This window comes from Amblyomma mixtum, chromosome 1, assembly GCF_055824585.1.
Source record: "Amblyomma mixtum isolate Tamu chromosome 1, ASM5582458v1, whole genome shotgun sequence".
NCBI classification, from domain to species: domain Eukaryota; kingdom Metazoa; phylum Arthropoda; class Arachnida; order Ixodida; family Ixodidae; genus Amblyomma; species Amblyomma mixtum.
In genome coordinates, this window is record NC_143012.1 from 180,428,520 (window position 1) to 180,453,125 (window position 24,606).

Below are 24,606 nucleotides of genomic sequence, written 5' to 3' on the forward strand. Positions count from 1 at the left end.
GGGCACAAGTCCGTATAACAAATCGTTTGCTCTGCAGTCTTCGTCATCGCCTGAATGTTGTCACCTAAGATCGCTCCCGCGTTAGAAGTCCAAGTGAAAGCCTACGAGCGACCTCTTCTCGAACAAACTGCGTGACCTGCAGCATCGGCAAACAACCGTGGGTGACAAGTGCCAAGCTGTCAAGCCCGGCAAAGAGCCGACCTCAGAAGATGGATGACGTGTGGCGACGCGGTTGTCTCCTCCGTGGACCATAACAACTTTGGCGGAGGCTGATCACTTCGAAAGCGGTGTTCGGTCTTTTTGGCCAAAAGCCCCGCAAAAAGTCGCCTTCGGAATCTTTTAGCAGGTGCGTACTACCACCTCGGCTCTGCTGAAATCAGCGGAAAACAAGGAGGACGCAGAGAGAAGGACGGACCTGGGTTTTTCCATTGCTCGCTCGTAAGTAACCCATTATTATTTTACACGAGTGCTGAACCACACTGCATTCGCCATTTACGTGGCACGAACACGTCCGATTTGCTGCACTAGCTATATTTCCTGATTTCAACATGCGCTCGCGGGTGTCGCAGTTGTCTCGTGAATGCGCCACTAATCCTCAGCGTCGTACGTGTCTTCGTACGGAGCTTTCCAACATTCGAGTGGCCAATGCTTCTGTCATGCTTCTATTGGTTGTTGTGCAGGTAAAAAATTGCGAATTGAAATGTTTTATGAGGGAACGAGCTTTCTCGTTACTCGATGGGAGCTTCAAAAGCGCCATGAAGGAACGGACGAAGGAGAAGGGGAAGAGATGAAGAAGGGCTGCAGTGGCGGGCTCCTTCTTAATTTCGATCGTCTGAGGTGTTCTTTAGCGCGCAGTAAAGCTGCCGCACGGCACACGGACATATCTACATCTCCAATTTCATCGAAATGCGTTCTTCGCGGCCTGGGCTCGGTCCCGTGGTTTCGTGCGGCAGCCGCGCGCTATCCAGTCACAGACCATGACCTCTGGTCCTTGGTCTCAGTGACGCGTGTCCGCGACGTCACCCGATGCATCATCCCCTCCATGACGAGCCCTCCCCGCCTGCAGTGAGAGACAGAGCGTCGCTACTTCCCCTGAAAGTGGCGTTTTTTTTTGACGTTTTGAGCATGAGCAGCTCAGAGAACACGCTGTGGCAGGCAAAGATGGGTATGGCCCTTTTCTATCATGGCCAGTGCGGCGGATAAAGTGCCGAGGTTGACCTCCGCCGAATGTTGAGGAGGCTTTGCGGCAACGCCTGCACCTTCTGCGCTGAGAACGGCATCGACGTTGATGACGTAGGGTGTTCTGACCTCAAATTCCCACTTTCACTCGCCGAGCAATGGGAAAGCTACCGGGATTTGCTTGGCTGAGAGTGCTCATGAGAAGTACCCTGCGTGGATATGTGGTTCGAACCTGGCCGCGGCGGCCGCGTTTCGATGGAGGCGAAACGCAAGAGGCGCTCGTCTGCTGTGCGATGTCAGTGCACGATAAAGATCCTCAGGTGGTCGAAATTATTCCGGAGACTTCCACCACGGCACCTCTTTCTCTCTTTCTTCTTTCACTCCCACCTCCTCACTTCCCTCACGGTGCGGTTGAGGTGTTTACCGAGAAGTAGACAGTTACTCTATCATTTACTTTCTACAAAAACCACTATAGAAAAAAAAAATTGCCTGTGGCTTAGCTTGGTTAAGCCTGGTAATTGCGAAGCAATACGTGGTTCTGCTGCCGTTCTTCTTCTGTCTCCGTAGCTCGCTGATGCTTTCTCTTTGCAACCTGCCGAAACGTATAGGCTGGAGGCGGCATCTCATGGGCTTGACTAGAAGAGCGCAGTCAGGCCGCGGGCGTGGCTATGCGCCGCGCAAGGCAACGGCGCGAGATGGGGCCCCGTTTTTAAGCAGATGGTAAGACGTCACATAGCGCGCAGCGCCCATGGTGAGAGGAGCGGGAGTCAGGCCACGGCAGTGGCTATGCGCCGCGCTAGGCGACGGCGTGAGATGGGGCCCTGTTTTTACACAGATGGTATGACGTCACGCAGCGAGGTCACGCGAAAGGTCAAGCGTGGCTATGCGGCCGCGGCACGACACGGGCTGAGGTGGTAGCGAAAGTAGTATTGCTTCGCAATAAAAATAGCAGGGCTTAGGCACACGTGAGCCGTGTGTGTGGTACTCACCGAGACCGCCATTCTGTCCTCATGAAGTCGTCGAGCAGGTTTCATCAACTGCACTAGTGATTGCGTTGCGGGGCCTGGTCGGCGAAAGGTAGACGTCGTACCTGGCCGTAAAGTTTCTGCAGACTTTGTGTACTGTGTCATCGTTTTCAATACTTTCCTGAGTCAGAAAAGGTGTGCAGACAGACGATCAAACAATCTGCTTCGTCGATCCCGCGTATGCAGTGGCAACTGTGTCTTTTACGATCAAAGCTTTTTGAAATGATGTTTCTGCCCTTTCTGTTGCTTCTTGAGGGGAGATGGCTTTCCTACAGCGTCTTTGAATTCGGTTTTGTAGTCGGTTTTTCGATCTGCTCCTGCGTGGGCTGCATGGGGGCAGTTAGGTGGGTGGACCTTTCCGAGGGTAGAGTTGGGTTGGTGGATCTGGGTGAAGGTGGGCGGGGGTGGGGTGATGAGTGGATTGAGGGCGGTGGTGTGTGTGGACGGGCAGCCCCTATAGTTAGGCGGTGCGGTAGGGAGGTGGCTGGTGCTTCTGAAGGGTGGAATCTGGCGCCGGTAGGCTTCACCGCAGACTGACGCCAGATTATTGGAGGAGGAAGGAGGGGGGAGTAGTATTGCTGGTGCAGTGAAATAAAAACGAGATTAAAATCAACAAGCTTCTTCAACCCTCCCGAATGCTTCGGTGTGAGCACCAGGAACGGCTCTCTGACACGCTGTAAGCTAGTTCACGAAGTCAAGAAAACGTGGTCATGATCGGAAAAGTTATCCGGTGGTTTCTGCAGCAACAACGCCAACCGTGCCAATCTTAAAACTCAAATAATGCTTCTAAGTAAGACCGGTCACGTCATATGCAGGAGGGGTAGTGCGACTATAGCTATGAGGGTGAAAAGTGGGGGAGAAATTTTCAAAAAGGTGTTCAAGGGTGCCGACATTTTTAATGCGCTGGTACTATACTCCGTTTCATACGTAACAGTCAACGCAGCGAAGGCTGCGGCGCCTGTTCGCGCTCCTCGTCCGCATCGTCGTGTAGTGCGTCGAAAGTAAAAAGAGTAATGAACTTAAAATGTTGGCCGATATTGTTGTATAATAATATAAGTGTTTTATTTTGCAAAAAGATTGCTTTTTTTTATGTTCTTCAAAATAGAGTGCCTTAGTTTTCTGGTATTTTTCTGGCTCCTCCTGTATCAGGTTTTCGCAGCTAGGCCGGCCGGTGATGTCGTCTGCTTTCGTCTTTCGGTTTCTGAGCCTGCGAAAATGGCACCGCTATCTCCTACTCGCTTGTTTTCTTCGGCCACTGTGGGTTCAAAAACATCTCCTGCTCGCCTATTTTCCAAGCTGAAGGCTCCGAAAATTTCGAAAGACTGCAAGCAGGTGATTTTCAACGTTTACTCTAGCGCAAGGAAGCGCTTCCCGGAGAAGACTGTGCGTGAAGTTCCCTAAACTGTGGGCGAGATGACCGGGGTGAGCCCTCGGACAGTTGCGAGGTTCAAGAAAGAAGGTCTCTCTACTGGAATAAGATCACCGCAAAAACGACCTAGCAAGGTGACAATATCTAGCTCTCGCAGTGTTAAGTATGACAGCCTTGCACTCAGCGCCATCCGACTCAAGTTACACCGTATGTATGCCGTACACTACACTGCCTTTTCCCTTCGAAACAAGTAAACAGCGTTGCGTTTTTCAAAGAAGGCATTAGAGTTTGACAGTTTCGAGTTTCTACCTAATGAATCTTATAAAAAAATAAATAAAAATAAAAAACCAGCCAAGCTGGGAGTCGAACCTTGGCCCCTTATAAAATGAGCAGACAGGCGCGCGCTTCGTACCACTCAGCCACGACGCGTGGCGGACGGATACATTTTGCTTGTTTTTGGCAGCGGACTACTTTCGTACCTTTGGCAGCGTTGACTCCTATGTATGAAACGGAGTATAGATAGGTCACTAGCGAAAAAGCCGAACTCGTAACTCGGGTGAGCTTGGAGGAGCGTCGCGCCAGCTGAAGCCGATCAGAGAGAGGGCGGGAGGAAGGAGAGCGAGAAACGCGGTTGCGTGCACATGCAGATGCCAAAAATTGGCAGTGGTTTAGCTCTGGTTAAACTTGGAGGATTGCGAAAGCAACGAGGAGAGAGAGAGGCGATGGAGAGCGCGCGGCAGCGGCGGCGGCCCCGGCCAACACCACCTAGACAAGTTCAGGCCTCAGCGCTCCCGTCGTGACGTCATGCGTCGAGGCCTGCGGGCGCTGCGGAAGCAGATAAGCGCGCGCAGGATTGGAGGAGCTCATCGCTTGGCGTACAATAATGTGTTTTAACAAATTGTTCCCAACAAAACGTGTTACGGAACGCAAGTTCGTTTATTTGCTTTTTAGGGTTTCAGCTTTTCTTTTTTTAGATTTGTTGTCGTCATCAACGGTTCTGTCATTCATCCGGCTGCAAAAGTTTTTGAGAAGGATGTTAGTGCTGCACCAAAGAATATGTTTAAGCACAAATTCGCAGGTGTGTCCATCGTCACAGGCATCAAATTCACACGAGTCGTCATTTGTGAGCAAATCCATTGTCAGCTCCGTGACGAGCTTACGCTGGTCTGGCGCTCTTAAAAACTCCGCGTCCTTTGCAAGCTGTTGAACTACGACGTAATTGTGTGCGACGGCATTCACTGCAAACATTGCCGGGAAAACAAGTCCTCCGCGATCCAGCTGCTTAACAAGATTGTAGTTTTCCTCGTTGGGCGAAACTGTGATGGTCTTGCTCACTGTTAGCGCTGATCTGCATTTTGTGCAGTTTAGCCTCTTCAGAGCTGTATGCACGGCGTATCCCGCAACGTACACAAGAACGGGGATGATGTCTGTTATCTTTGATAAAGCCGCTGCAGTCACAACTACGTTGAACGAAGGGCGCGGCGTGTCCACAGATCCGTGCAGGTGTTCCCACTTCTCAGTTTTTTCGCTTGTACAGATTTCTTGAAGTTTAGGCAGCGTGTTTTCCAGTCGTAGTTTATTTTCGCCTTCATAAATCTGTCTTAAGGAAATATGATATTGTGCTCCAGCCAGCTGCCTGTATTTGCCGAACCTTTCCTCTAAACTGTCCGTCTGCACCTTTCCCAGAAGAACGTAAGATAGATTAAGCTCTTCAAAGCAGTATCGGGCTACTTCGATGAGTGCGTGAGTTGTGTGGTGTAAAGCAGTATGCGTCTCTTTGGTCAAACAACCGCTGTCGAGGCGTTTGCTGTGCCACTCATCGAGCCAGTCCAACAGCTTGTACAAGAACTCCAGTTTAGGATCGTCCACAGAGGGGAACACCGGCTCTTGAAAATGGTCGCGGAGTCTCTTCCCTTTGTACGGAGTCTTTACATTCACGATTTTCCACCATTTAACTATGATCTCAATGAAGCTAGCAGTGTGCTCTGGGAAGTTCAGGTTGTGTGTTTTTCCAAGCGCACGAAGTGCGTGAGGTAAGCCATCGCTGAAAATCTGTAGAGCAAGCTTGACGTTTTGCCTTTCAAGATTGGATGGAAACAGCGCCTTCCTTGATAAACTATGACCGTATCTAAGAAGTTGGTCACACTCAAGGTTGTATGCGTTTCTGATGGTGGCGAATGACGCAGTCAACATGCGCCGTGGTTGTGCTGTATCATCCTCGAATTCGGGGAAGTAGAAACACAGCTGGTCATTTTTCTGGTTTAGCCAGTTGTTCCGAATGCATTTTAGTATGTGGACTGGGTCGATCACAAAAAACAACGGTCTCGAGGAGTCACATGGATGGGGATAAACGATTCCGTTTGTTGGCGGAGATGCAAAGTAAGACATTGCCTTTCTGTTTATCGAGTTGTTGTCACTGACTATGCAGGTAACTCTGTAACCTATTTTCTCCAGGCCAGTCACGACATCCATTATTGACTTGTGCAGAAACACGGCATCAGCTTTGCGGGCAGGGATGATGTGTGCAACTTCCTTAAATGGACAAGTAAGGCTTTGCACCATGAAAACGAATGCACTATTGGCAACCTCTTCAGAATTGTGCGCAAGTCCAGCAATATTGCCACCCTTATAATCAAAATAAGGCTTTATGTGAATCTCGTCAACCATAAGCGTCACATGCCGCTGTCTGTCATCGAGCTCGCAGATCCTTTTCGCCATGTAACTGAGAAAGGCTGCACCGTGGTGCTCCCGTTGTGGATTCATTCCATATGATGAGCAAACTGATCTGATGGTCATTGGATGCGGCATTGTGATTGCTCCATAGCTTCGCATGTATTTATAGGCATGGGGTGATATCATGAAGAGAATGCAACAATACACCATGAAATCTATAGAATAGCGCCTTCGCTCCTTCTTTGCAGACAGAAGCTTCAACTGTTCGCTGAGGAATTGGACTGCATGATCATTATCCTCTGACTGCGCTGTAGATATCTGGCCAAGCAGGAAATTGATGGCATCAAAAACTTCTTCATTCGAGTCTCTACAGCTAGAAGAAAGGCTGCTGTCCCAAACCTTGATGCTTTCAAGAAAGTCAGCGAAAGCCCTCTTACTTTTCGCCTGAGGAGGAACGAACAGGTTGGACCCTAGCCTTGTGACTGGCGTCTTTAGGAAATGCAACGTGATAGACAAATCAGCCTTCACGCAAACTGAGTACTTCACCCAAGGAGCATCATCTTCAACAATGTGCAGTAATATGAGGCGGCCACTGCTCAATATTGTATGCCAGAACTTAGACTTGCTTGTTCGCACGTGTTCGGCTAAGTCGTTTAGGCTCCGAACTGCATCTTTTTCCTCTTCGGCTCTAAACGTCTCGAGGGAGTCTGCAAGAGCTTTTTCAGTCGCAGCTGCATCCAAACGAATTCTTCTAGACTCCGGATTCTCCCTTCTGCTGCAAACCTTCGATAAATAGCTCGGGCAGTTCGGGAATTTTGACGGAACAGCATCCGGTCGGAGACGCAAACGGAGCATGGGTGCAGTTATCGTACGGCCCGTAGTATCATCCACATGACAATCCTCTCGAATGATGTCACCTTCAGTGAAGTGCAATTCGCAAACCTGCATGTGAATAGAAAAAAAAAAATGCCTAACATATTGCAGTGAAGCCTCCCTCAAAACTAAATATATAACTGCTGAAATTCCACTAACAACGCACGTGCACGTGTTTGCTTTGTATTTTTCAAGGAACAAAAATAACGATAGCAATCTTACCCTGGAATGTGCCGAAGGAAGGAAGCCCTCTCGGGGAATAGCGCGCAGCCATGCTGTCTTCAGTTCTGCATCTTCAGGAAATTTGAACACATGGACCTTTGGTCCGGATTTGTAGTTGCCGCTACACCCAGGCACACAGCATTTGTTTGGCATATTCACAACTGTCCAAGCATAGCAGCGCACGTTTTCACCACTTGTAGGACACTAGCGTGAACACGAGCAGCCCAGGGCCGAATAACTATTTCACAAAGCACCTCACAAGCGAGAAAATCACCGCAGAATGCAATCAGTGCACGGTACTGCTCCGCCGGCCGGCAAGCCCGAGCATGCTCCGACAGTGACTAATCGCGGCGGCGGCGGCGGCGGTCAGCGCGTCGGCGGCTAGGCCTCTAGTCGTGACGTGGCACTGACGTCAGCCTGGAGAGCAGAGGCCTTCTTAGTCTAGGTGGTGATGCCCCGGCACGCTAGCTAAGCGCCGCTACTGCGCATGCGCGGAAGCGGCACTCCGCGCAGCGACGGCGGCGGCGCGCCAGCTGTGCGCCGTCCTCGCGCATGCGCAGTATGGCCTTGCGTCAGCTCCGCGAAATGGCTCGGCGAGTCGGGTAGTGTTGCTTGCGCAACAAAAGAAGAGACGAAGGATGAAGTCGCAGGAGGAATAGAGATCTTGGAATAAGATGTTTCCTCGACAGATTCTGAAGTTGAACGACGTGCAAAGCTAGCTGAACAGCAGCGCAAAAGATGAGAGCGCCAACGTGAGTCAACCGATCGAGTGGCGATCAAGTCAACCAACAGCGAGGCGGCAAGCCGAAGCAGAGCGGGGAAGACAGTATGTCCTGGCTAGACGGGATATTAAACACGGATGAAGAGCGAAAAAGAAGAGGCGAATGATGAAGTCGCCGGAGGAATGTGCAGTCAAGAGGCATGCGTAAGCGGCTGCAGAGACCCCGAACAGAGGGAACGACGATTCGAATCCCGACGAGCAGCTCAGGCTGCTTATCGCAAGAGGAATACCGAGGAAATGACCGGAATAATATTTGGAGGAAACTCGAATTTTCAAGCTTGCAAAAAGTTAAACAAAGATAAACAAGCCTGTAGGGGCAAAGAAAAGCACGCGGGAGAACAACACCGGTGGATTCTACCTCAAGTAGGGGATGAACTGAAAAGGTATAAGAATTATGTGGAGCCTGACGAAGAGGGTTCAGCTTAAGTTACGGACAACGCGGCAAGCTATGGAAAGAAAAATGATAGGTGTAACGTTAAGACACCGGAAGCGGGCGGAGTGGGTGAGGGAGTAAAGGCGGGTTAATGACATCATAGCCGAAATCAAGAAGAAGAAATGGGTTTGGGCAGGGCATGTAATGCGAAGGCAAGATAACCGCTGGACCGTAAGGGTAATGGAATGGATTCCAACATAAGGCAATCGTAGCAGGGGGCGCCAGAGAGTTACGTGGGCGGTTGAGATAAAGAAGTTTGCGGGGATATGGTGGCCGAAACTGGCAAGGGACAGGGTTAATTGGAGAGGCATTGGAGAGGCCTCTGCCCAGCAGTGGGCTTAGTCAGGCTGATGATGATGATGATAGCAGCCTCTGCCTCCCGTTCTTGGCCGATCCACCAGTGTGGGCATGTGCCATCTTTTTAAAGGCTCGCAACAACAACAACAAAAGAAAACAACAACAACAAAAGAAAACAACAACACCTAACTCGCATGTGTCCAAACCACGCTAAACAGTCCGTCATTTTTTTTATTTACTGCGCTGTGGGAGGCAGCAGACAACACCTGACTACAGAAGAGAAAAAAGTTGGTACATGTAACTCCCCCACAATCTTCCCGCAGCCCCATGGAGGAATGAGACTATTTAGGATTACCTTTTTTTTTTGTATGGAGCCGAAAGCGAGGGCCGCATAATGGCAGGCGGCAACCAACCCGACCATACCGGCAGCCGAGAGCGACTAACATCTCCGTTGCTATAACAAGACTTTCGCATGAGTCTAGCAGCTCGGGGCACCGAACACTGCTGAAAACCTCTCGGCCGAGCTTGTTTCAGGCGCCGTTGCCATGACTACGGGCCAAAGTACCCCAGTGCTTGTTGCGAACGAAAGCACCTGACTTCCGGCGCGCTTTCTGCCACGTACCTCGTATAGGCACCCTGCGCATCTAACTCCCGCGCGACGCGCGCGCCACTGGCGGCGGCGCGCGCGTCCCTGTCAGGAAGGCGGGAGCAGTCGGACAGCTCCCGCTGTGCTGCGCGCGCCGTCCCGAAGCAGTTTTGGGCGTCCTTACGGAGCAAAAAATGGCACATAACAACAGCAGGACACACTGCTGTGTTACAGGATGCAATAATGCGTATATAAATTCGCCTGGGACAAGGTTTTGTGGATTTCCGACGCGACATTGGGAGACTGCCCGCCCTTCGCGACGGGCAACACGCACGCGCGGTTTCTGGTCTAGCAGTGGTCAAACCCGTGCAGAAGCTTATTTGACTCATGCATGGCTGTAAACAATATGTGGTATTAAAAAGCCACGCATAACTCTCCCGCAGTCACGCCTGAGGAAGAAGCCCGAATTTTGCGCAGTAAAGAATCGTTTACCTTACTTCCAGTTATGCGCGGAATCCTTGCTCGCTTCCACTGCGCCTTGTCGTCCAGCGTCTTTTTCGACAGTAAAAGCATGTTTTCAGGGGAACGGCAACATGTTCCTCATAAATCTTTGCCTCCACATCTGAACGACTGGGTGATAATTTAGTACAATGCTAATGTCGAAAATTTAGGGTACTTGTACTGAATGTGTAGAGATTAAACAAAGCTTGCAATGAAATCCCGCTTTTTGAGCACACGCTTTCTGCAAGAATCCTGCATGAAATAGCTGGGATGCTCCTTTTTTGCACAATCCCAGTCAAAAAGTTTTATGTTTTCCGCAGGAGTTTCAGTCCGCACAGGCGCTTCGCCGCAGCTTGCATCCTTTTCTGCTTGCAAAAACTCGTTCATTGGACATCTCATATCATCAAAACACTGACACACGTGTTGCAACGACAAGGACCTGACAGTTGCTGGAAAAATTAGAAAATATGAGCGGCAGATTACGCCATGGGTACATCATTTCAAGGCGTAGTTTGAACAGGGCATTTCACATCGAACACCGAAGGTGCAGCAGACGAGAATGTTATGAAGTCAAGTTTGCGCCGCTCGCTCAAAAACTGGACTTTTCTAATTACCTTCAATGTTATGCCGCCTGGCCGTCTTTAAAAGTTTAGGGTAAGTTTTTTTAAATGCAGGAACGCTCCAGGCTTGCGGTTGGCTCGTTTTGCAGTGCGTTTCACACCGCTCCAAAAACACGGCAACGGTAGCAGCGCATTTACATTTGCCTGCGATGCCTGCCTTGCAACTACAGCTTGCGGTAACAAGCTGTCTACTGGAATATAGCTACATAAAAAAAAATGAGTGAGAGTTCAGCGGTAACAGGCACCAGATACAAATATTTCTTAGCGTTAATTTGGTCGTTTTCGGTGGCGCAGGGATGTTTGTCTGCGCAGTGCACCGCGCTGCTACTTCGCTCCCGTCTCAAGATACCGCCTCTTTCACGTGTACATGGCCTGCTTCAAAAATCTTCGTTCCTTTCCTGACGTTCGCTCCTCGGAGGAATTTTTCAGCATCATGAATGAATAGGTCGAAATCCCGCCTCTACGAAAAGCGGCAGCTGCTAGCAGACGCCATCCCTTCGAAGTCGCGGGGCGAGCCTTCCTGACAGGGACGAGGAACTGGCCGCGCGGGGGAGCTGAACGCAGCCTCGACGGTGGCGGTGCCTGGCGGGTGCAGGGTGCCTATAGCCGGCGCCTCCGCTATGTTTTCCTCGCACCATGCCGCAGCCCTGAAGCCAGCGAAGCCACTCTTCTCCCTGGGGTTTCCCAAGTTCGAGCTTTTCAGCTGAGTCATCCTTCGCCGCTCGGAAGTGAAAACGAACGGTGTCTGCATAAATGGCTGCGAAATTGTTCTGTATATTTGATTAATTTGCCCGCAGAGCTCTCAAATTATTGAGGGGGAGGTGAGTTCGAAAGACGCGCGGTCGATCCCGGCCGCAGCTGTCGCGTTTCGATGGAGGCTAAATGCTAGAGGCCCGTGCACGGTGAGATAACAGTGCGTGTTAAAAAACACCAGGCATAGCCTGAGTGACTTTGGGACGTTAATCTTATAAAACAAAACCAAGCGTTCCATAATCCTCGTTCCTGAATCCATTCAAACCTACACACAATTTGCAGTGCGGTTGTTGCAAACCTCACTACCTTGAGGGATTCCTCTGAACGCTGGGCCATCAGAACTGTTGTTTTTCATAAAAAACAAACTCCTTTCTACAGCTGCTCGATAAAAGGGCACTGGCGCAATTGGCATGTTTCCATTAGTGTGTTTTCTTCTCGGGTTGCCTTCATGCTCTAGCGCACACGCCACGATACCGTCTCCAGGGCACAATTCATGGGCAGCAGCTGGAAAAAAACGCTTTCATCATGTACTGAAAGGCGTGCTGTGCCGACTAGGAGGCGACACACTCTCGGCTAAATGTTAAAGCTTTTCACAAGTGGCGTTTGTTTTCCTGGAACGAGTGCGTTTTTGGACCCAAAACACTTTTCTCCGAACGTTTCGAGCGAACCAGTTAAGCAACGTCCGGCAGGGTCAGCGCATCAAGTGTGAGTAATGCCTTCAGCGCAGAACGCATTGATTTGACGTGCATTTTTCACAGCTAAAAAGGCGTTACGTGCCAAAGGCAAAGGAGCGGCTGTGATGAACGCCGAAAGCCAGGGCCTCCATCCAGGTGAGGCCGCCGCGGCTGTAGGAATCAAATACGCAACCAATAGTGACTGTAGCAAAACGGTCGCCATTGCTTAAGCTGTAGCGGCGGGGTGGGGTCCATTTCTATATCTGATCGCAAGACACGCTTCCGGAAAAGGAAGTGAGGGACTCGTTTGAGATATATACGAAGGAAGCCAACATCCACCGAAACCAAGGTATATAGGGGAATATTTTCTATTAGTTTCTGGTGTTGTTGAATGTTAGAATAACACTGTGAGTAATCTCTCACTTAAAGACCATTAATTATAGAACAGAAGAAAAAAAAACCATGCCGGCAGTGGGATTCGAACACCCACTATATATATATGTATTGGCGCGAATCTTTGTAATGTTTCTTTGTTCATTCATTCTTCAAAGCTACCACACGCTGCTTTATCGCTTTGCTTCTGATGCAAGAAGCGACCAGATTTATTTTGACCGATCGCATCCAGGCGGAGCCGATTCTACGTTGTTCGTGAATGTTCTAGTAACTTTGCACGCTTTATATCGAACGTTCGCTATTAGCTTTAATTTGAGCACTACCGAGAGCCGCGGGGACTCTGTTCGCCAACTGCCGAGCACGCCTGTGGCTACGTCGCCGCCGATTCATTCAGTTCTTTGCGGGTGCAAGTCAACCCAAATAAAGAGTTTCGTTTGGGCTGACTTGCGCCCAAACTTGAGAGAGCGGCGAGTGTCTTCGTTCTGTGTACAGAATGATGTACTCGTGAAAAGGGACTTCGCAGCGAACAAGACAGCCTACCTCCTTGTTGTATCTGCAAGTCTGCGCGAAGAAGTTCTTCAGGCTTCACACGACGAGCCGACAGCCGGAAATCTCGGGTTTTCTCGCACCCTGCGCCGCATTCAAGACAAGTATTACCGGCCCCGACTGTCTCCAGATGTCGCACATTATGTGAAAATCTGCCGACATTGACAGCGACGAAAGACCCCTCCACCCCGACCAGCGCGATTTCCGAATCCCATTGAACCCCCCTCAAGACCCTTCCAACAGATCGGCATGGATTTGCTTGACCCTTTCCCGAAGTCAACATCTGGAAATAAGTGGATCATTGTGGCGACCGACTACCTGACCCGCTACGCCGAGGCAAAAGCCCTACCGAACGGAACAGCAGCAGAAGTCGCCAAATTTTTCCTGGACTGCATTTTTCTGCGACACGGCGCCCCCGATGTGCTCATAACTGACAGAGGAACAGCATTCACGGCGGAACTGACGCAAGCCATCCTGCGTTACAGCCAAGCCAGCCACCGGAGGACAAGTGCATACCACCCGCAGACCAACGGGACTGACCGAGAGCCTGAACCAATCCACCGCCGATATGCTCGCCATGTATGTCCATGCCAAACACAACAACTGGGACCTCATCCTGCCTTACATCGTCTTCGCCTACGACACCGCAGCGCAGTATACCACCCAGAGAACGCCTTTTAGGCTCGTCCATGGCGGAGAGGCTGATACCACGCTAGACGCCATGCTGCCCAGCGTTACCGAGGAAGATAACGTCGACGTCGCTGCCTACCTTCAACGCGCAGAAGAAGCCCGAAGACTTGCCCGATTACGGATCAAACACCAGCAGCGGACAGACGCCAGACTCAAGAACCTACGAAGACGCAACGCGGAGTACAAGCCAAGAGATTGCGCAATTTGGCGTAAAGATTGTCAAGACAGTCTCGAAGAAGCGCCAACAAAAACATCCAGAGTTTGACCGAGCACGTACGACTATGATTTTTTGTGTGCATGGCCTGTCGCATATAATAAAAAAGACATCCGGAGAGGTCGGCGTACGAGTACTGTTTTCTGCGCCAAACAAGCTAGCCGCCATACGTAAGCAGGTCAGCACTGACACGACTCTGAAGACGGTGTGCAACAAGAAGCACCAGCAGCCATTTATTGCACGCAAGTCCAGTGTAGTTCATGAGATTCCGCTTTCATGCGGCAGGTTTTACATAGGACAAACCGGAAGGTGCATTAGTGACTGGTTGCGAGAGCACTCCAGTTCATGAGGTTCGACAACAGGTTATAACCTTGCACTCCATTGCCGCGATTGCGAGGATTGTTTTCCTCTTTTAAATCAAATGCGCGTCCTCAGAAAATACCGTGACCAGTGCACGCGGGACATACGGGAAGCTTTCATGATCAAAAAAGAAAGATTAATTGCGTCAGCACACCATGTGTCCCGTTGTTTACAAAAGAAATCGCTTTTCGAGATCATTAGATTTTAGACGCGCCACCCACCGCTAGTTTTTAGCTCTCTTACACACTTGTCTTATTGCGAACTGTTTACTCTTGTTACGTTGTTTTTGCTTTTATTTTTGCATCTTTGCCATTTTCGGCTGTTCTCTTCAGACCCTCTTAGCAGCCTGGCCGGGCAAGTCCCTTTTCCTTGTAATGCTGCGTTGTGCCCCAATTCCTGCTTACAATTGTGTTTTTTTTGTGTGTTTTTGTCCATATTTTCTAAAACCTGTATCCCAGCTAAATGTAACCAAGCTTTTAAAAAACACGGGATGTCCTAGCCGTCTGAAACCAAATGGGAGTTGTTTAGAGTCGCGTGACCTAGTATGCAGTATTTTTTTCGTTCTTCAAGGTTGACTGATTAGTTAAGCTTAATTAACTAAGTTTTAATTATCGACATGAGGAACAAAGTGTCAATGGAAAAGTTGTAGATCGCTTTGAGAAACAGCTTACTGAGACGTTTGCAGCAAAGTAATATTTACGTAAAGCAGTTTTTTACCTGCCTTTAACCATAACCCGCACAATAAGAAAAAGCTTCCACGTGATAACTGTGCCACCTCAACGTCCCAAGACGCGCCTTAAAGAATAAAATCCGTTTTTTCTGAAGTCCTCTCCTCGATGAGACTTTTAGACGATGACTAACTGTGTGGAGGTAGGGCTTTGCCACAATATTTCAGCGCTTATTATTTGACGTATCAGGTTCGATGTGCTGCCGGGATTTCTTGATCATGGAGTCAGCTACGGTGACTAGCAAGTGTAAAGGGTAGCCTGCTGCTATAAGGCGATCGGTCTGGTTATTGAAGCTATCCAGGAAGAAATGTTCACATGATTTTTGCAGCGTGTTTTGGAAGCCCAGTTTTACTATGCCACTTGACAAGTTTTGTGTGGGCTGACGCGAACGGCAGGAGTGCCTTCTTGCCTCTAGGTTGGTAAGACCAGCAGGTGTGGTTATCATAAAATCGGAGGCTTAGGTCAAGAAATCTGATTGACTGCTCGTTGGGTGTTTCAAGCGTCAAAGGGAGAGGTATGCATCGTTCAAATAAGGAAAGGGCCTGCGATACTGCTGACGTAAAAGATTCGTGGCTGCAATTTAAAAGAACGAGGTAGTCGTCGACGTAGCGGAAAATTTTTACCAAGGCCGTCTCAGGGGTCATGTTATGCAGATTTCTGTCATGCTGGGCTAGAAAAAGTTCGCTTAGAATGGGCGCTACACAGACTCCTCAGACTCCAAGAACACCACAACAATGTTAAAAGTATAGCCATTTCTGGGCACCTGGCTAAGCACTGTAAGAAGAGCAAAATCGATGAAAACACCCCTGAAAGAATCTGCACCCCTGACTTTAATCGTTGCACCACTATTGGGCGAGGACGAGATAAGTTGACAAGGGAAATCGTTGAAGCCCTCCAAATCCATTATGCCGGTCAAGACTGCGTCAGTACTCCATCCCTCTCCTTGTCAAAAAAAGAGCTAGATTTTCTGGGTGCGTTGACTAACGTCGAAGGTTCTGGTGCGCCACACACAGCTGATTAATTCACGGAATTCTCGTTGCTACCACTTTTATCTTGCTTTTAGTTCCACACCCACTTTTTGGCAAGTTTTTTAAAACTTTCACCTTATTCACATTTATACATTTTTTTATATTTTTGTTTTCACCTGTGTAATTTTCATCTGTGTCCTTCATGGTTTTTACCTTTCCCTGCCCTTTTGGGCACTTTTTCATAGTTTTTGTTAATGTTACCTACCTGACCACCATTACGCGGCCCTTTAACCCTCCTTTTATCGATTATAACTTTCTTTTGTTCTCTGTTCTGTTTTTTTTTTTGCCATCTTGTGACCCGACCACACTGATTGCCGGTTATCGCTGAGCAGCCCTGTTACCCACCCCCTCATGTTTTCTATTTAAGGGTCTTTCCGCCAGAATAAACTTTCAGTTGTGAGTCAGCGCTCGTGTGTGTGTCATTTCTACGTGTGTCCGTGTTTCGTCGCGCTGTTTCTTCCTTTAAATACAATAAATGAAGCTACCTAAATCGTAACTTGACGGAAACAGCCCTACTAGCGGTTTTTCGAGGCGATCTAAAACTTTTTCACTGACACTTTCTTCCTGAAGTCAATAATTAAAAAGTTAGCTAATTAAGCTTAATTAATTAATTAACTTTGAAGAGCGAAAAAATACTCAAGACTAGACCACATGACTATGAACAACCCTCAGTTGGTTTCACTGGACTAGGACACTTAGCCTTCTTTTAAAAGTTTGGTTACCTTTAGCTGGGACACCCGGTGTGTGTGTGTGTGTGTATATATATATATATATATATATATATATATACATACATTGTGTCCACGCTAACTTTAGCCAAGGGTTAAAAAATAAAATATTTGAGGTAGGCCAGGGAAACCACTTGCATACATCTACCAACCAGCTGGCGCATCATAGGCAATTTTTTGTTTTGCTATTAATTAATTAGCAATTAAGATAATTTTACTAAACTCGTAAATATTGACTTTAACACACACACACACACACACACACACACACACACACACACACACACACACACACACACACACACACACACACACACACACACACACACACATATATATATATATATATATACGCACACGCACAGGCACACACACACACACATATATATGGTTTGGTTTGGTTTATGGGGTTCAACATCCCAAAGCGACTAAGGCTATGAGAGACGCCGTAGTGGAGGGCTCCGGAAATTTCGACCACCTGGGGTTCTTTAACGTGCACTGACATCGCACAGTACACGGGCCTCTAGAATTTCTCCTCCAAAGAAATTCGACCGCCGCGGCAGGGATCGAACCCTCGTCTTTCGGGTCAGCAGCCGAGCGCCGTAACCACTGAGCCACCGCGGCGGCACACACACACACACACACACACACACACACACACACACACACACACACACACACACACACACACACACACACACACACACACACACACACACACACACACACACACACACACACACACACACACACACACACACACACACACACACACGCACACACACACACACACACACACACACACGCACGCACGCACGCACGCACGCGCGCACACACACACACACACACACACGCGCACACGCACACACACACGCACGCACGCACGCACATATATATTTCTGCGCTTCATGGAATAAAAAAATCCGCCAGTTGTCAGTCAGCGCTTGTGTTGTATCCTTTTGTCCCGTCATTCGCGCTGTTTTAAGTACGAACAAGGTTCCTCATCGGCTAGGTGAACTGGACTTTGGAGTCTTCCCTGACGAAATGACTGCATCCAAGCGACGCTGCGCTCGACGAGAAGTTGTCCAAGACGTCCGTCTAAAGCCCTATTATGCGCGCTAAAGGACGATGTGTTTCCACACTCGCTGTCTATTTTTTACACCATCCGTTTTATTTGTTTGTAGTCGCCTTGTGAGGGGAGTAATGCCGAGAACCTTTGTAGTGTTTGTTCATTCTGCAATGCTGCCGGCACGCCGCTTTATCACTTTGCTTGTGATGCAAGAAGTGGCCAGATCTATCTCGATTGATCGCATCCAGGCGGAGCCGATTCTACGTTGTTCCGGAATGGTCTAGTAACTTTGCACGCTTAATCCCGAAAGTTCGCTAATCAGCTTTGAAAAGAGCACGGCCGAGAGTGGTGGGGAGTCTGTACGACGACCGCTGGGCTCTCCTGTTGCTACGACGCCGCAAAGTCCTTCAATTCTTTGTGGGCGCAAGTCAGCCCATATAGACCAGAATTTTGAGCCTCTCCCGGGCGCGGCCATTTTCCACCGACCGGCGCGCCGCGGTGCGGGCGTTTCTTTGGGGACTGCGGGGCTGCGGCAGTTCCGCGGCCGCGCCTGCATATAGCCGCGCTTCGGGCGCTAAAAAAACATTGTCGAGCATACTTCCGCTGCGTGGCTATGTTGCAGGAAGTATTTACGTTATCAAAGCGATAAAAGTGACGCGTTTTAATGACATTTAGTTTGACATTCAGGTTAATTGTGCCGGCGCTCAGAACGCGCTCGTGCTTATATCGAATTCCGTCTTGGTGCTCCACCGCAAAGAAACTTTTTGTTTAATATCAGGCATTAGGTGTGCGGCTAGCATGCATTTCCAATTCCCATGCACTCTTATTCCTTCCTGCCGGCCGGCCATAAAGCCCCCCCCCCCCCCCCCCCTTCCCTCCACAAACAGGGCTTTCTTGTCGCCGCGCCAGTTTATCAACAAATTACCACTGTGAGCTCAACTGAGTCGCAGCGCCAACAGAAAACAAATTTTGTCATGGTTTATGCAACCTGGTGCATGAAAACGTACTTTCGCTTAATTTATCAAAGCTTGAATAGATATGAGCAGCTAATCCAGCTTTTACTAATTCTGAGGTCCGAAGTCACGTTATTTTATTCAGGAGCTCTCGCCGCGTGTGAGAGCGTTGCGTAGCCGTTTGGCTAAGTGTGGAAAATGTAATGAAATCGCGCATATTTTCCTTTGAATAAGGTAGATACCGCACCGCTGCGGTGGCTCAGTGGTTACGGCTCTCGGCTCTGGCCCAAAAGCGCGGGTTCGATCCCGGCCGCGACGGCCTAATTGCGATGGAGGCGAAATTCTAGAGGCCCGTGTACTGTGCGATGTCAGTGCACGTTAAAGAACCCCAGGTGGTCGAAATTTCCGGAGACCTTCACTACGGCGTCTCTCATAGCCTGAGTCGCTTTGGGACGTAAAACCTTAATAAACCAAACCACACTAAGGTAGATACCAACAGCAGAAATATACTATAGATAAACCTTTACCCCCCAGATACCTCTGACATGCGTGCGGAAAAAGCAGTTAAAATCGGTAGCGGCCGTGCTTACAATCCTGTGCATGAAATGTGTTTAATGGGAACAAGAGCAAGCTCAGCGCAAGTATGCCGAACACATACTGGTGATAGAAAACACGCGCTCCGTCGGGACAACCTTTAGTCTGCAACTCGCCTATCCAGTTACTACTCCACTGAGTCAGATCAATAGATCTATATTCTGATGCATAAAATTATCATAGATGATATCGCACGTAAAAGGCGACAACAAACGACACGACAGCGCAGAAATCTGCTTAGAAGTGCCGGTTTCCAGTCCGTACACTACCTGGTCGACTACCCTCGAACGCCACGTTAACGAGCAACTGCGCACAAAATAACCGCAGTACTGTCTGGAAGAGGGAAAATGTGAGTAGTGACGCACAGCACACACCCTCATACGTTAGCTGATGGAGCACAACAACGGCAGAAGCGAACACGTAAACATGCGTTCTACGCGCGGCGCCGGCGCGACCCGCAGTCCCTCGGGCCGCGCGCGCCGACAGATGGCGACTGGTGTCGAGAGTAGGAGCGCTCCCGCAGCCTGCGTGCGAGGGTAAAAAATCTGGTCTATAGAGAGTTCCATTGAAAAGCCATACTCGCTGTTTTCCTGCTCGCCGGACTGCTGTACCCCCCCCCACACACACGCACACACACACACACACACACACACACACACACACACACACACACACACACACACACACACACACACACACACACACACACACACACACACACACACACACACACACACACACACACGCGCGCACACACACACACGCACACACACACACATACACACGCACACACACACACGCGCACGCACGGCCGCACACACAAACACACACACGCGCACGCACGCCCACACACACACACGCGCACACACGCGCACACACACACACGCACACACACACACACACACACACACACACACACACACACACACACACACACACACACACACACACACACACACGCACGCACGCACGCACTCACACAGTTGCTGGATTAATGATATTTGTCATTCTTTCTGGGGGCTAAATATTAAGTTAACGGGCGGGCCAGCTAGGGAGCTTTCTTCAGCGAAATGTCGCTATGGACAAGGGGAATCTGAACGCACAGTCGTTGAACCTTTCACGCCGATACTACTGCCAGTGCACGGCAGCTATTTAGGAAAAATCCTCGTGAATGTTGCATGCGTTGCATTTTTGAAAGGCCTTAAGGCGCGAAATGCAGAGGGGATTGACGCACTTGTTGGCATATCGTCGAAACTCTCGTTTCACGGTGATAGCTGTGTGGGGGCAGTGAACCAAACGGAGCGGTAGTGATCCAAATCATCACCCTGCACTTATATGTTCACTGTAGGATAATTACCTTTCGCATTTACCTGCAATGGACCCGTTTCGAAAATGTCAAGTCGGCTTCACAGCAACGTTTAGTGACCAAGAAGTGGCGAGACAGCGAATTTTTAATTTAGGAAATACAGGCGCAGTTCGCGTGTTTCAAGACGTGCGAGGTGTTGCCGCAGTTACCGAGATCCCGCCATACGATGCTGCCAAGTGTTGGCGCAGCTTCCTCAGGGAGACGTGATTGCGGTGGAACGGCGAATGTAACTAAGAAAAGTGGACAATAGATAATCGGTACATTTACAAACGGCGGCTTTCTAAGCGAGAGAAGGTCTACACTCTTTCTTCTAACTTTCCCCTATATTCCACATCCCGATTTTTAAACCTACACTATGAGGTACACTTGTTGAAGAATAATAATATAAAAAACACTGAGCATTTAGTCTTATTTGACTGTCGGCATGCGCCGTCATTTGTAGATCAATGCACATCGCGGGAAAGCCAACTTGAATAATTTTTACACGGCATCCATAAACCCTGCTCAGCGCCAACTGCAACCATCCAATACCGGGTACCCGCAAACTTCCCAGCAGTAATAGTATCCCCCGTAGTAGTATCACCGACGCACCCGATTTCTTGCCTCCTCCTGGTGCAGTTACCTTGTCTTCAAATCGACTATAGGTTGCCCTGACAGACCATCGGTTACCTGCTCTCTGCGTTACGTGTCCGGCCCATGTTGATTTCTCCTTGGTTTCGGCTAGAGCGTCATTTGCCCCCGTTTGTATCCTACCTCGTTCTGCTCTCTTCGTGTCTCTTGGCATAGGAGCCCAGCCAACTTTAATTCATTGCTGCCTTTTCCACGCGGGTTCGCTATTTGATATGTCGTAGATGTTCGTTCATGTTTATCATTTCTCGCTAATTGCGAGTGCTTTGTTCGTTTATGCATCATTTGTTATGCTTTTAGAGCGCAGCTCTTTGGCGTCCGTTCCTGGGTTTCGCGTCGTCGTCGGCGTCGGCCTTGTAACCAGCTCCGCCCCCCTTTCATCCCCCCAGCGCTATCGGCGTCAGCGGCATCAGTCAGTCGCTGCTATCTCTTCCCTCCTCCCTTTATCGTGTTGTCCGCTTGCTGCGCGCGCTTCTGCCCCCATCGTTTGCCGCTGGGTGTACACGCCGCCCCCCTCCCCCCTCTTCCTGCGAGTCTCCGGTTGTCAAAGCGCCGGCTCGAACTTAATTCCTTTCTTCGCTCCTCCTCCAATGCAACCCCTGTGCGGTGGCAATCAGAGAGCCAGATCGGTGGCGGCGGATCTGTATATGTGCACCGCCCGAGCCGAAATTGCGAATACGTGTGAAAAATAAAAAATATTCTGTGATAGCGCATACATGTGTTGCTCGATTTCTTTGCCTCAATCTATCGAAAAGGTGAAACAGCTTATTTGCTGCGCTCAAATTTCGCATTAGGAAGTAACGTAATCGTCGGTAATTTTTTGTCCACCTATCTTCACCATTACCACCTTCTCAAATTTCTCCGCCAGCGTGATGAAGTTTCAGTTCTTGGTCAGCGTCCCGGCGTTGTGTGTTTAATATTGCGTCTTGTATCAACGCGCTGTTTTCGCATTCCGTTTTCAACTCTTCCTCGGGAGCAGCGTCCAGTGTCTATCGCGTGTTACAGTGTTGAGCAGAGAAGGATAGGGAATTAAAGGTGCACTAAAGAGGATTTTGAGCTCGTCTTTTTACCGCGGAAACTCGATATGCATACTCCAAGCATTATAAGAAACTTCGAATTATTGTCCTGTGCAGCCGATTTTCCTATTAAATCGAATTAAACGTCCCCGTTTCCGCCTTTTTTTTTTGAACTCACCTTCGAAAACAGAAGGAGTGATCCAACGCGTGGAGTGCCTTTCAGCAAGCCGCGTGGCGGCTTGCAGCTCTGCCATCGTCGGAAGTGATACGTAGCGATCGGCGAAAGAAGAGTCCACGCGTATTTCTATTTCCTTGGGCCTAATTTGCGGCTACGTATTCTGCGTCTGAAACTATTTTATCACGGGAACCTAAAAACAAACAAAACAAAAGTGAAAGCGAAGCCACCACGCGACTGGCTCAAAAGGAACTGTGCGCGTTGGCTGACTTCTCCTCTTTTCGGAGGTGAGTTAAAAAAAAAGGGTGAGAGCCAGGCCGTTTAATTCGAGTTAATAGAGAAATTGGCCGCACAGGACAATAATTCGAAGTTTCTAGGAATGCTCGGAGAGCGTAGATCGGGTTCCCGCGGTAAAGAGACGATTTCAGATTCCTCTTTAGTGCGCCTTCAATTAAGGGGCTCGTTCCAATACGCCTATACGATAGAAATCAACACACACTAAAACCAAGGAAAACACCGGGGAGTCTTTTTTTTAATGGTTGTGTTAGGGGATTGTGAGGATCGTGGGAGATTGCAGGTCTTATTTTACACAAACACAAAAGTACAAACAATAAACGAGGCGGCTTTTATAGGAAAGGAAACCAATTTCAGTATGAGAGTGAAAAAAGGAAAGGAACAAGAGAGCAACGCAACAACACACGGGAAAAACACACGGGGGAACAGAACATAGTGCTTACGAAAAATACAGGAAAAAGAAAGTCAAAAGGGAAAGTCACACTACTTGTCTCTCATTCGAGCAACGAGCGGGGAGGACTGGCTGGGTGTCGGGCAGTCAGGGAGTCTCTGGGCGTTCCAATGTCGATGCAACGCTACCGCAGCGTCGGCGTCCGTGGCTCCCAGCACGGTTCCCAGGTCTGGTATCCCGGAAAGGCCACGTAGGCGCCAGAGGCGGCCTGTGTGGAGCAGCTGACGGATGGACGGAGAAGAGTGGCGCCTGGACCTGGTGGTTGAGGCTCTCGACGATGGATGTCCAGGTCTGGTGGCCCAGACGTCTGCGGCTGAGGCCCAAGCCCGGAACTCGGGGAGCCAGCAGAACTCGTCCACGTCCGTCGCCCACCGCGCGGGCAACCGACCACTGATTAGAGGCGGACGACTTCGACAGAGAAGACTCCTGGGGGTAAAATCAAGGAGAAAACGTCTCTGAAGATGCTCCCAAACCGCAGGAAAAAGGACTAGAGTAAAATAAAGTTTTTCCTTCCTTCTCTTCTCTGCCACGTAATCCTCTTCTACCTGTCCCGGCGTTCCCCTCCGCACGCGCTCCTCGTGCTTCTCTTCTGCCACACAATTGACGCTGGGTGGCGCTATCTCCTTACAGGGATCAATCTGGGGAAGAAGCAGGGATCTGTACAAGCGCCCTCGTTGCGATGCAAAGACGCCCTGCGGCTGGCCAATGCATTCGTAACCAGTCGAATCCTGTATTCGGCACCGTACCTCCACCTGCGCAAATGCGATGAGAACGCTTTCGAAGTGATTCTCCGAAAAATCTATAAGAGAGCTCTCGACCTCCCAATTGCAACATCCAGCCAACGTCTCCTCGGCCTGGGGATGACGAACACCTTTGGGGAGCTGCGCGAGGCTCATCTCAGCAATCAATACTTGCGGTTAAGCAAAACACGTGCGGGTAGCCGCCTACTGAGCCGCCTCCACATCAATTACACAACCCAAGAGGAGAAGCGGTTATCCATGTCCGAGGCCTGGCGCTTCGCACTAAAGGTTCGCCCCCTCCCCAATAGCATGACAAAAGATGCCCATGATGGCCGCCGCCTCGCGCGAGCGGAGGCCGTTTCCAAGCAGTATGGTGCTCGACCAGGGGTATTTTACACGGACGCGGCAGGTCCACACCATGGGGGTTGGTACACGGCTGCCGTTGTCCACCAAAACAACCCAGTTCAAGGCCTCACCTTCCGTGCCCCCAACATTACATTCGCGGAGGAAGTTGCTATCGCACTTGCAGCTGCGGATCTAGCGTCCCGAGTCATTATCACCGACTCAAGAGAAGCTTGCCGCAATTTTGAACAGGGCCAAATTCCAGATCGTGCTTTCCAAATTTTACACAGATGTGAGTACCGGGAT

General features: G+C 49.6%; 2 protein-coding genes across 3 annotated transcripts in view; one reads left to right on the forward strand and one right to left on the reverse strand.

Annotated features, from left to right (window-relative positions):
* The first annotated feature begins 330 nt into the window (after window positions 1-330).
* LOC149370127 (adenylate cyclase type 3-like) overlaps window positions 331-24,606 on the forward strand; it is a 420,278-nt gene continuing 396,002 nt past the window's right edge. Inside the window, exon 1 of one of the 2 annotated variants that reach the window (XM_089560173.1) lies at window positions 331-438. The gene's annotated coding sequence lies outside the window, so the exon portion shown is untranslated. Of the gene's footprint in view, window positions 439-11,896; window positions 12,018-24,606 lie in introns of those variants that run through there. The other variant, XM_089560159.1, reaches the window with a different exon arrangement.
* Window positions 4,425-7,574, reverse strand: LOC149370128 (uncharacterized). Its single transcript, XM_089560183.1, has 2 exons — window positions 7,342-7,574; window positions 4,425-7,188 (listed from the first exon to the last, which is right to left on the reverse strand). The coding sequence occupies exons 1-2, from the start codon at window positions 7,492-7,494 to the stop codon at window positions 4,510-4,512; spliced, it is 2,832 nt and encodes a 943-aa protein (XP_089416309.1). The 5' UTR covers window positions 7,495-7,574; the 3' UTR covers window positions 4,425-4,509.

Excerpts from the sequence above, each read along its gene's own strand:
- LOC149370128 (XM_089560183.1), bottom strand. The coding sequence starts at position 7,494 with ATGCCAAACAAATGCTGTGTGCCTGGGTGTAGCGGCAACTACAAATCC. Across the intron at positions 7,189-7,341 it reads TTCCTTCGGCACATTCCAGG|GTTTGCGAATTGCACTTCAC; the intron begins GTAAGATTGCTA and ends ATTCACATGCAG.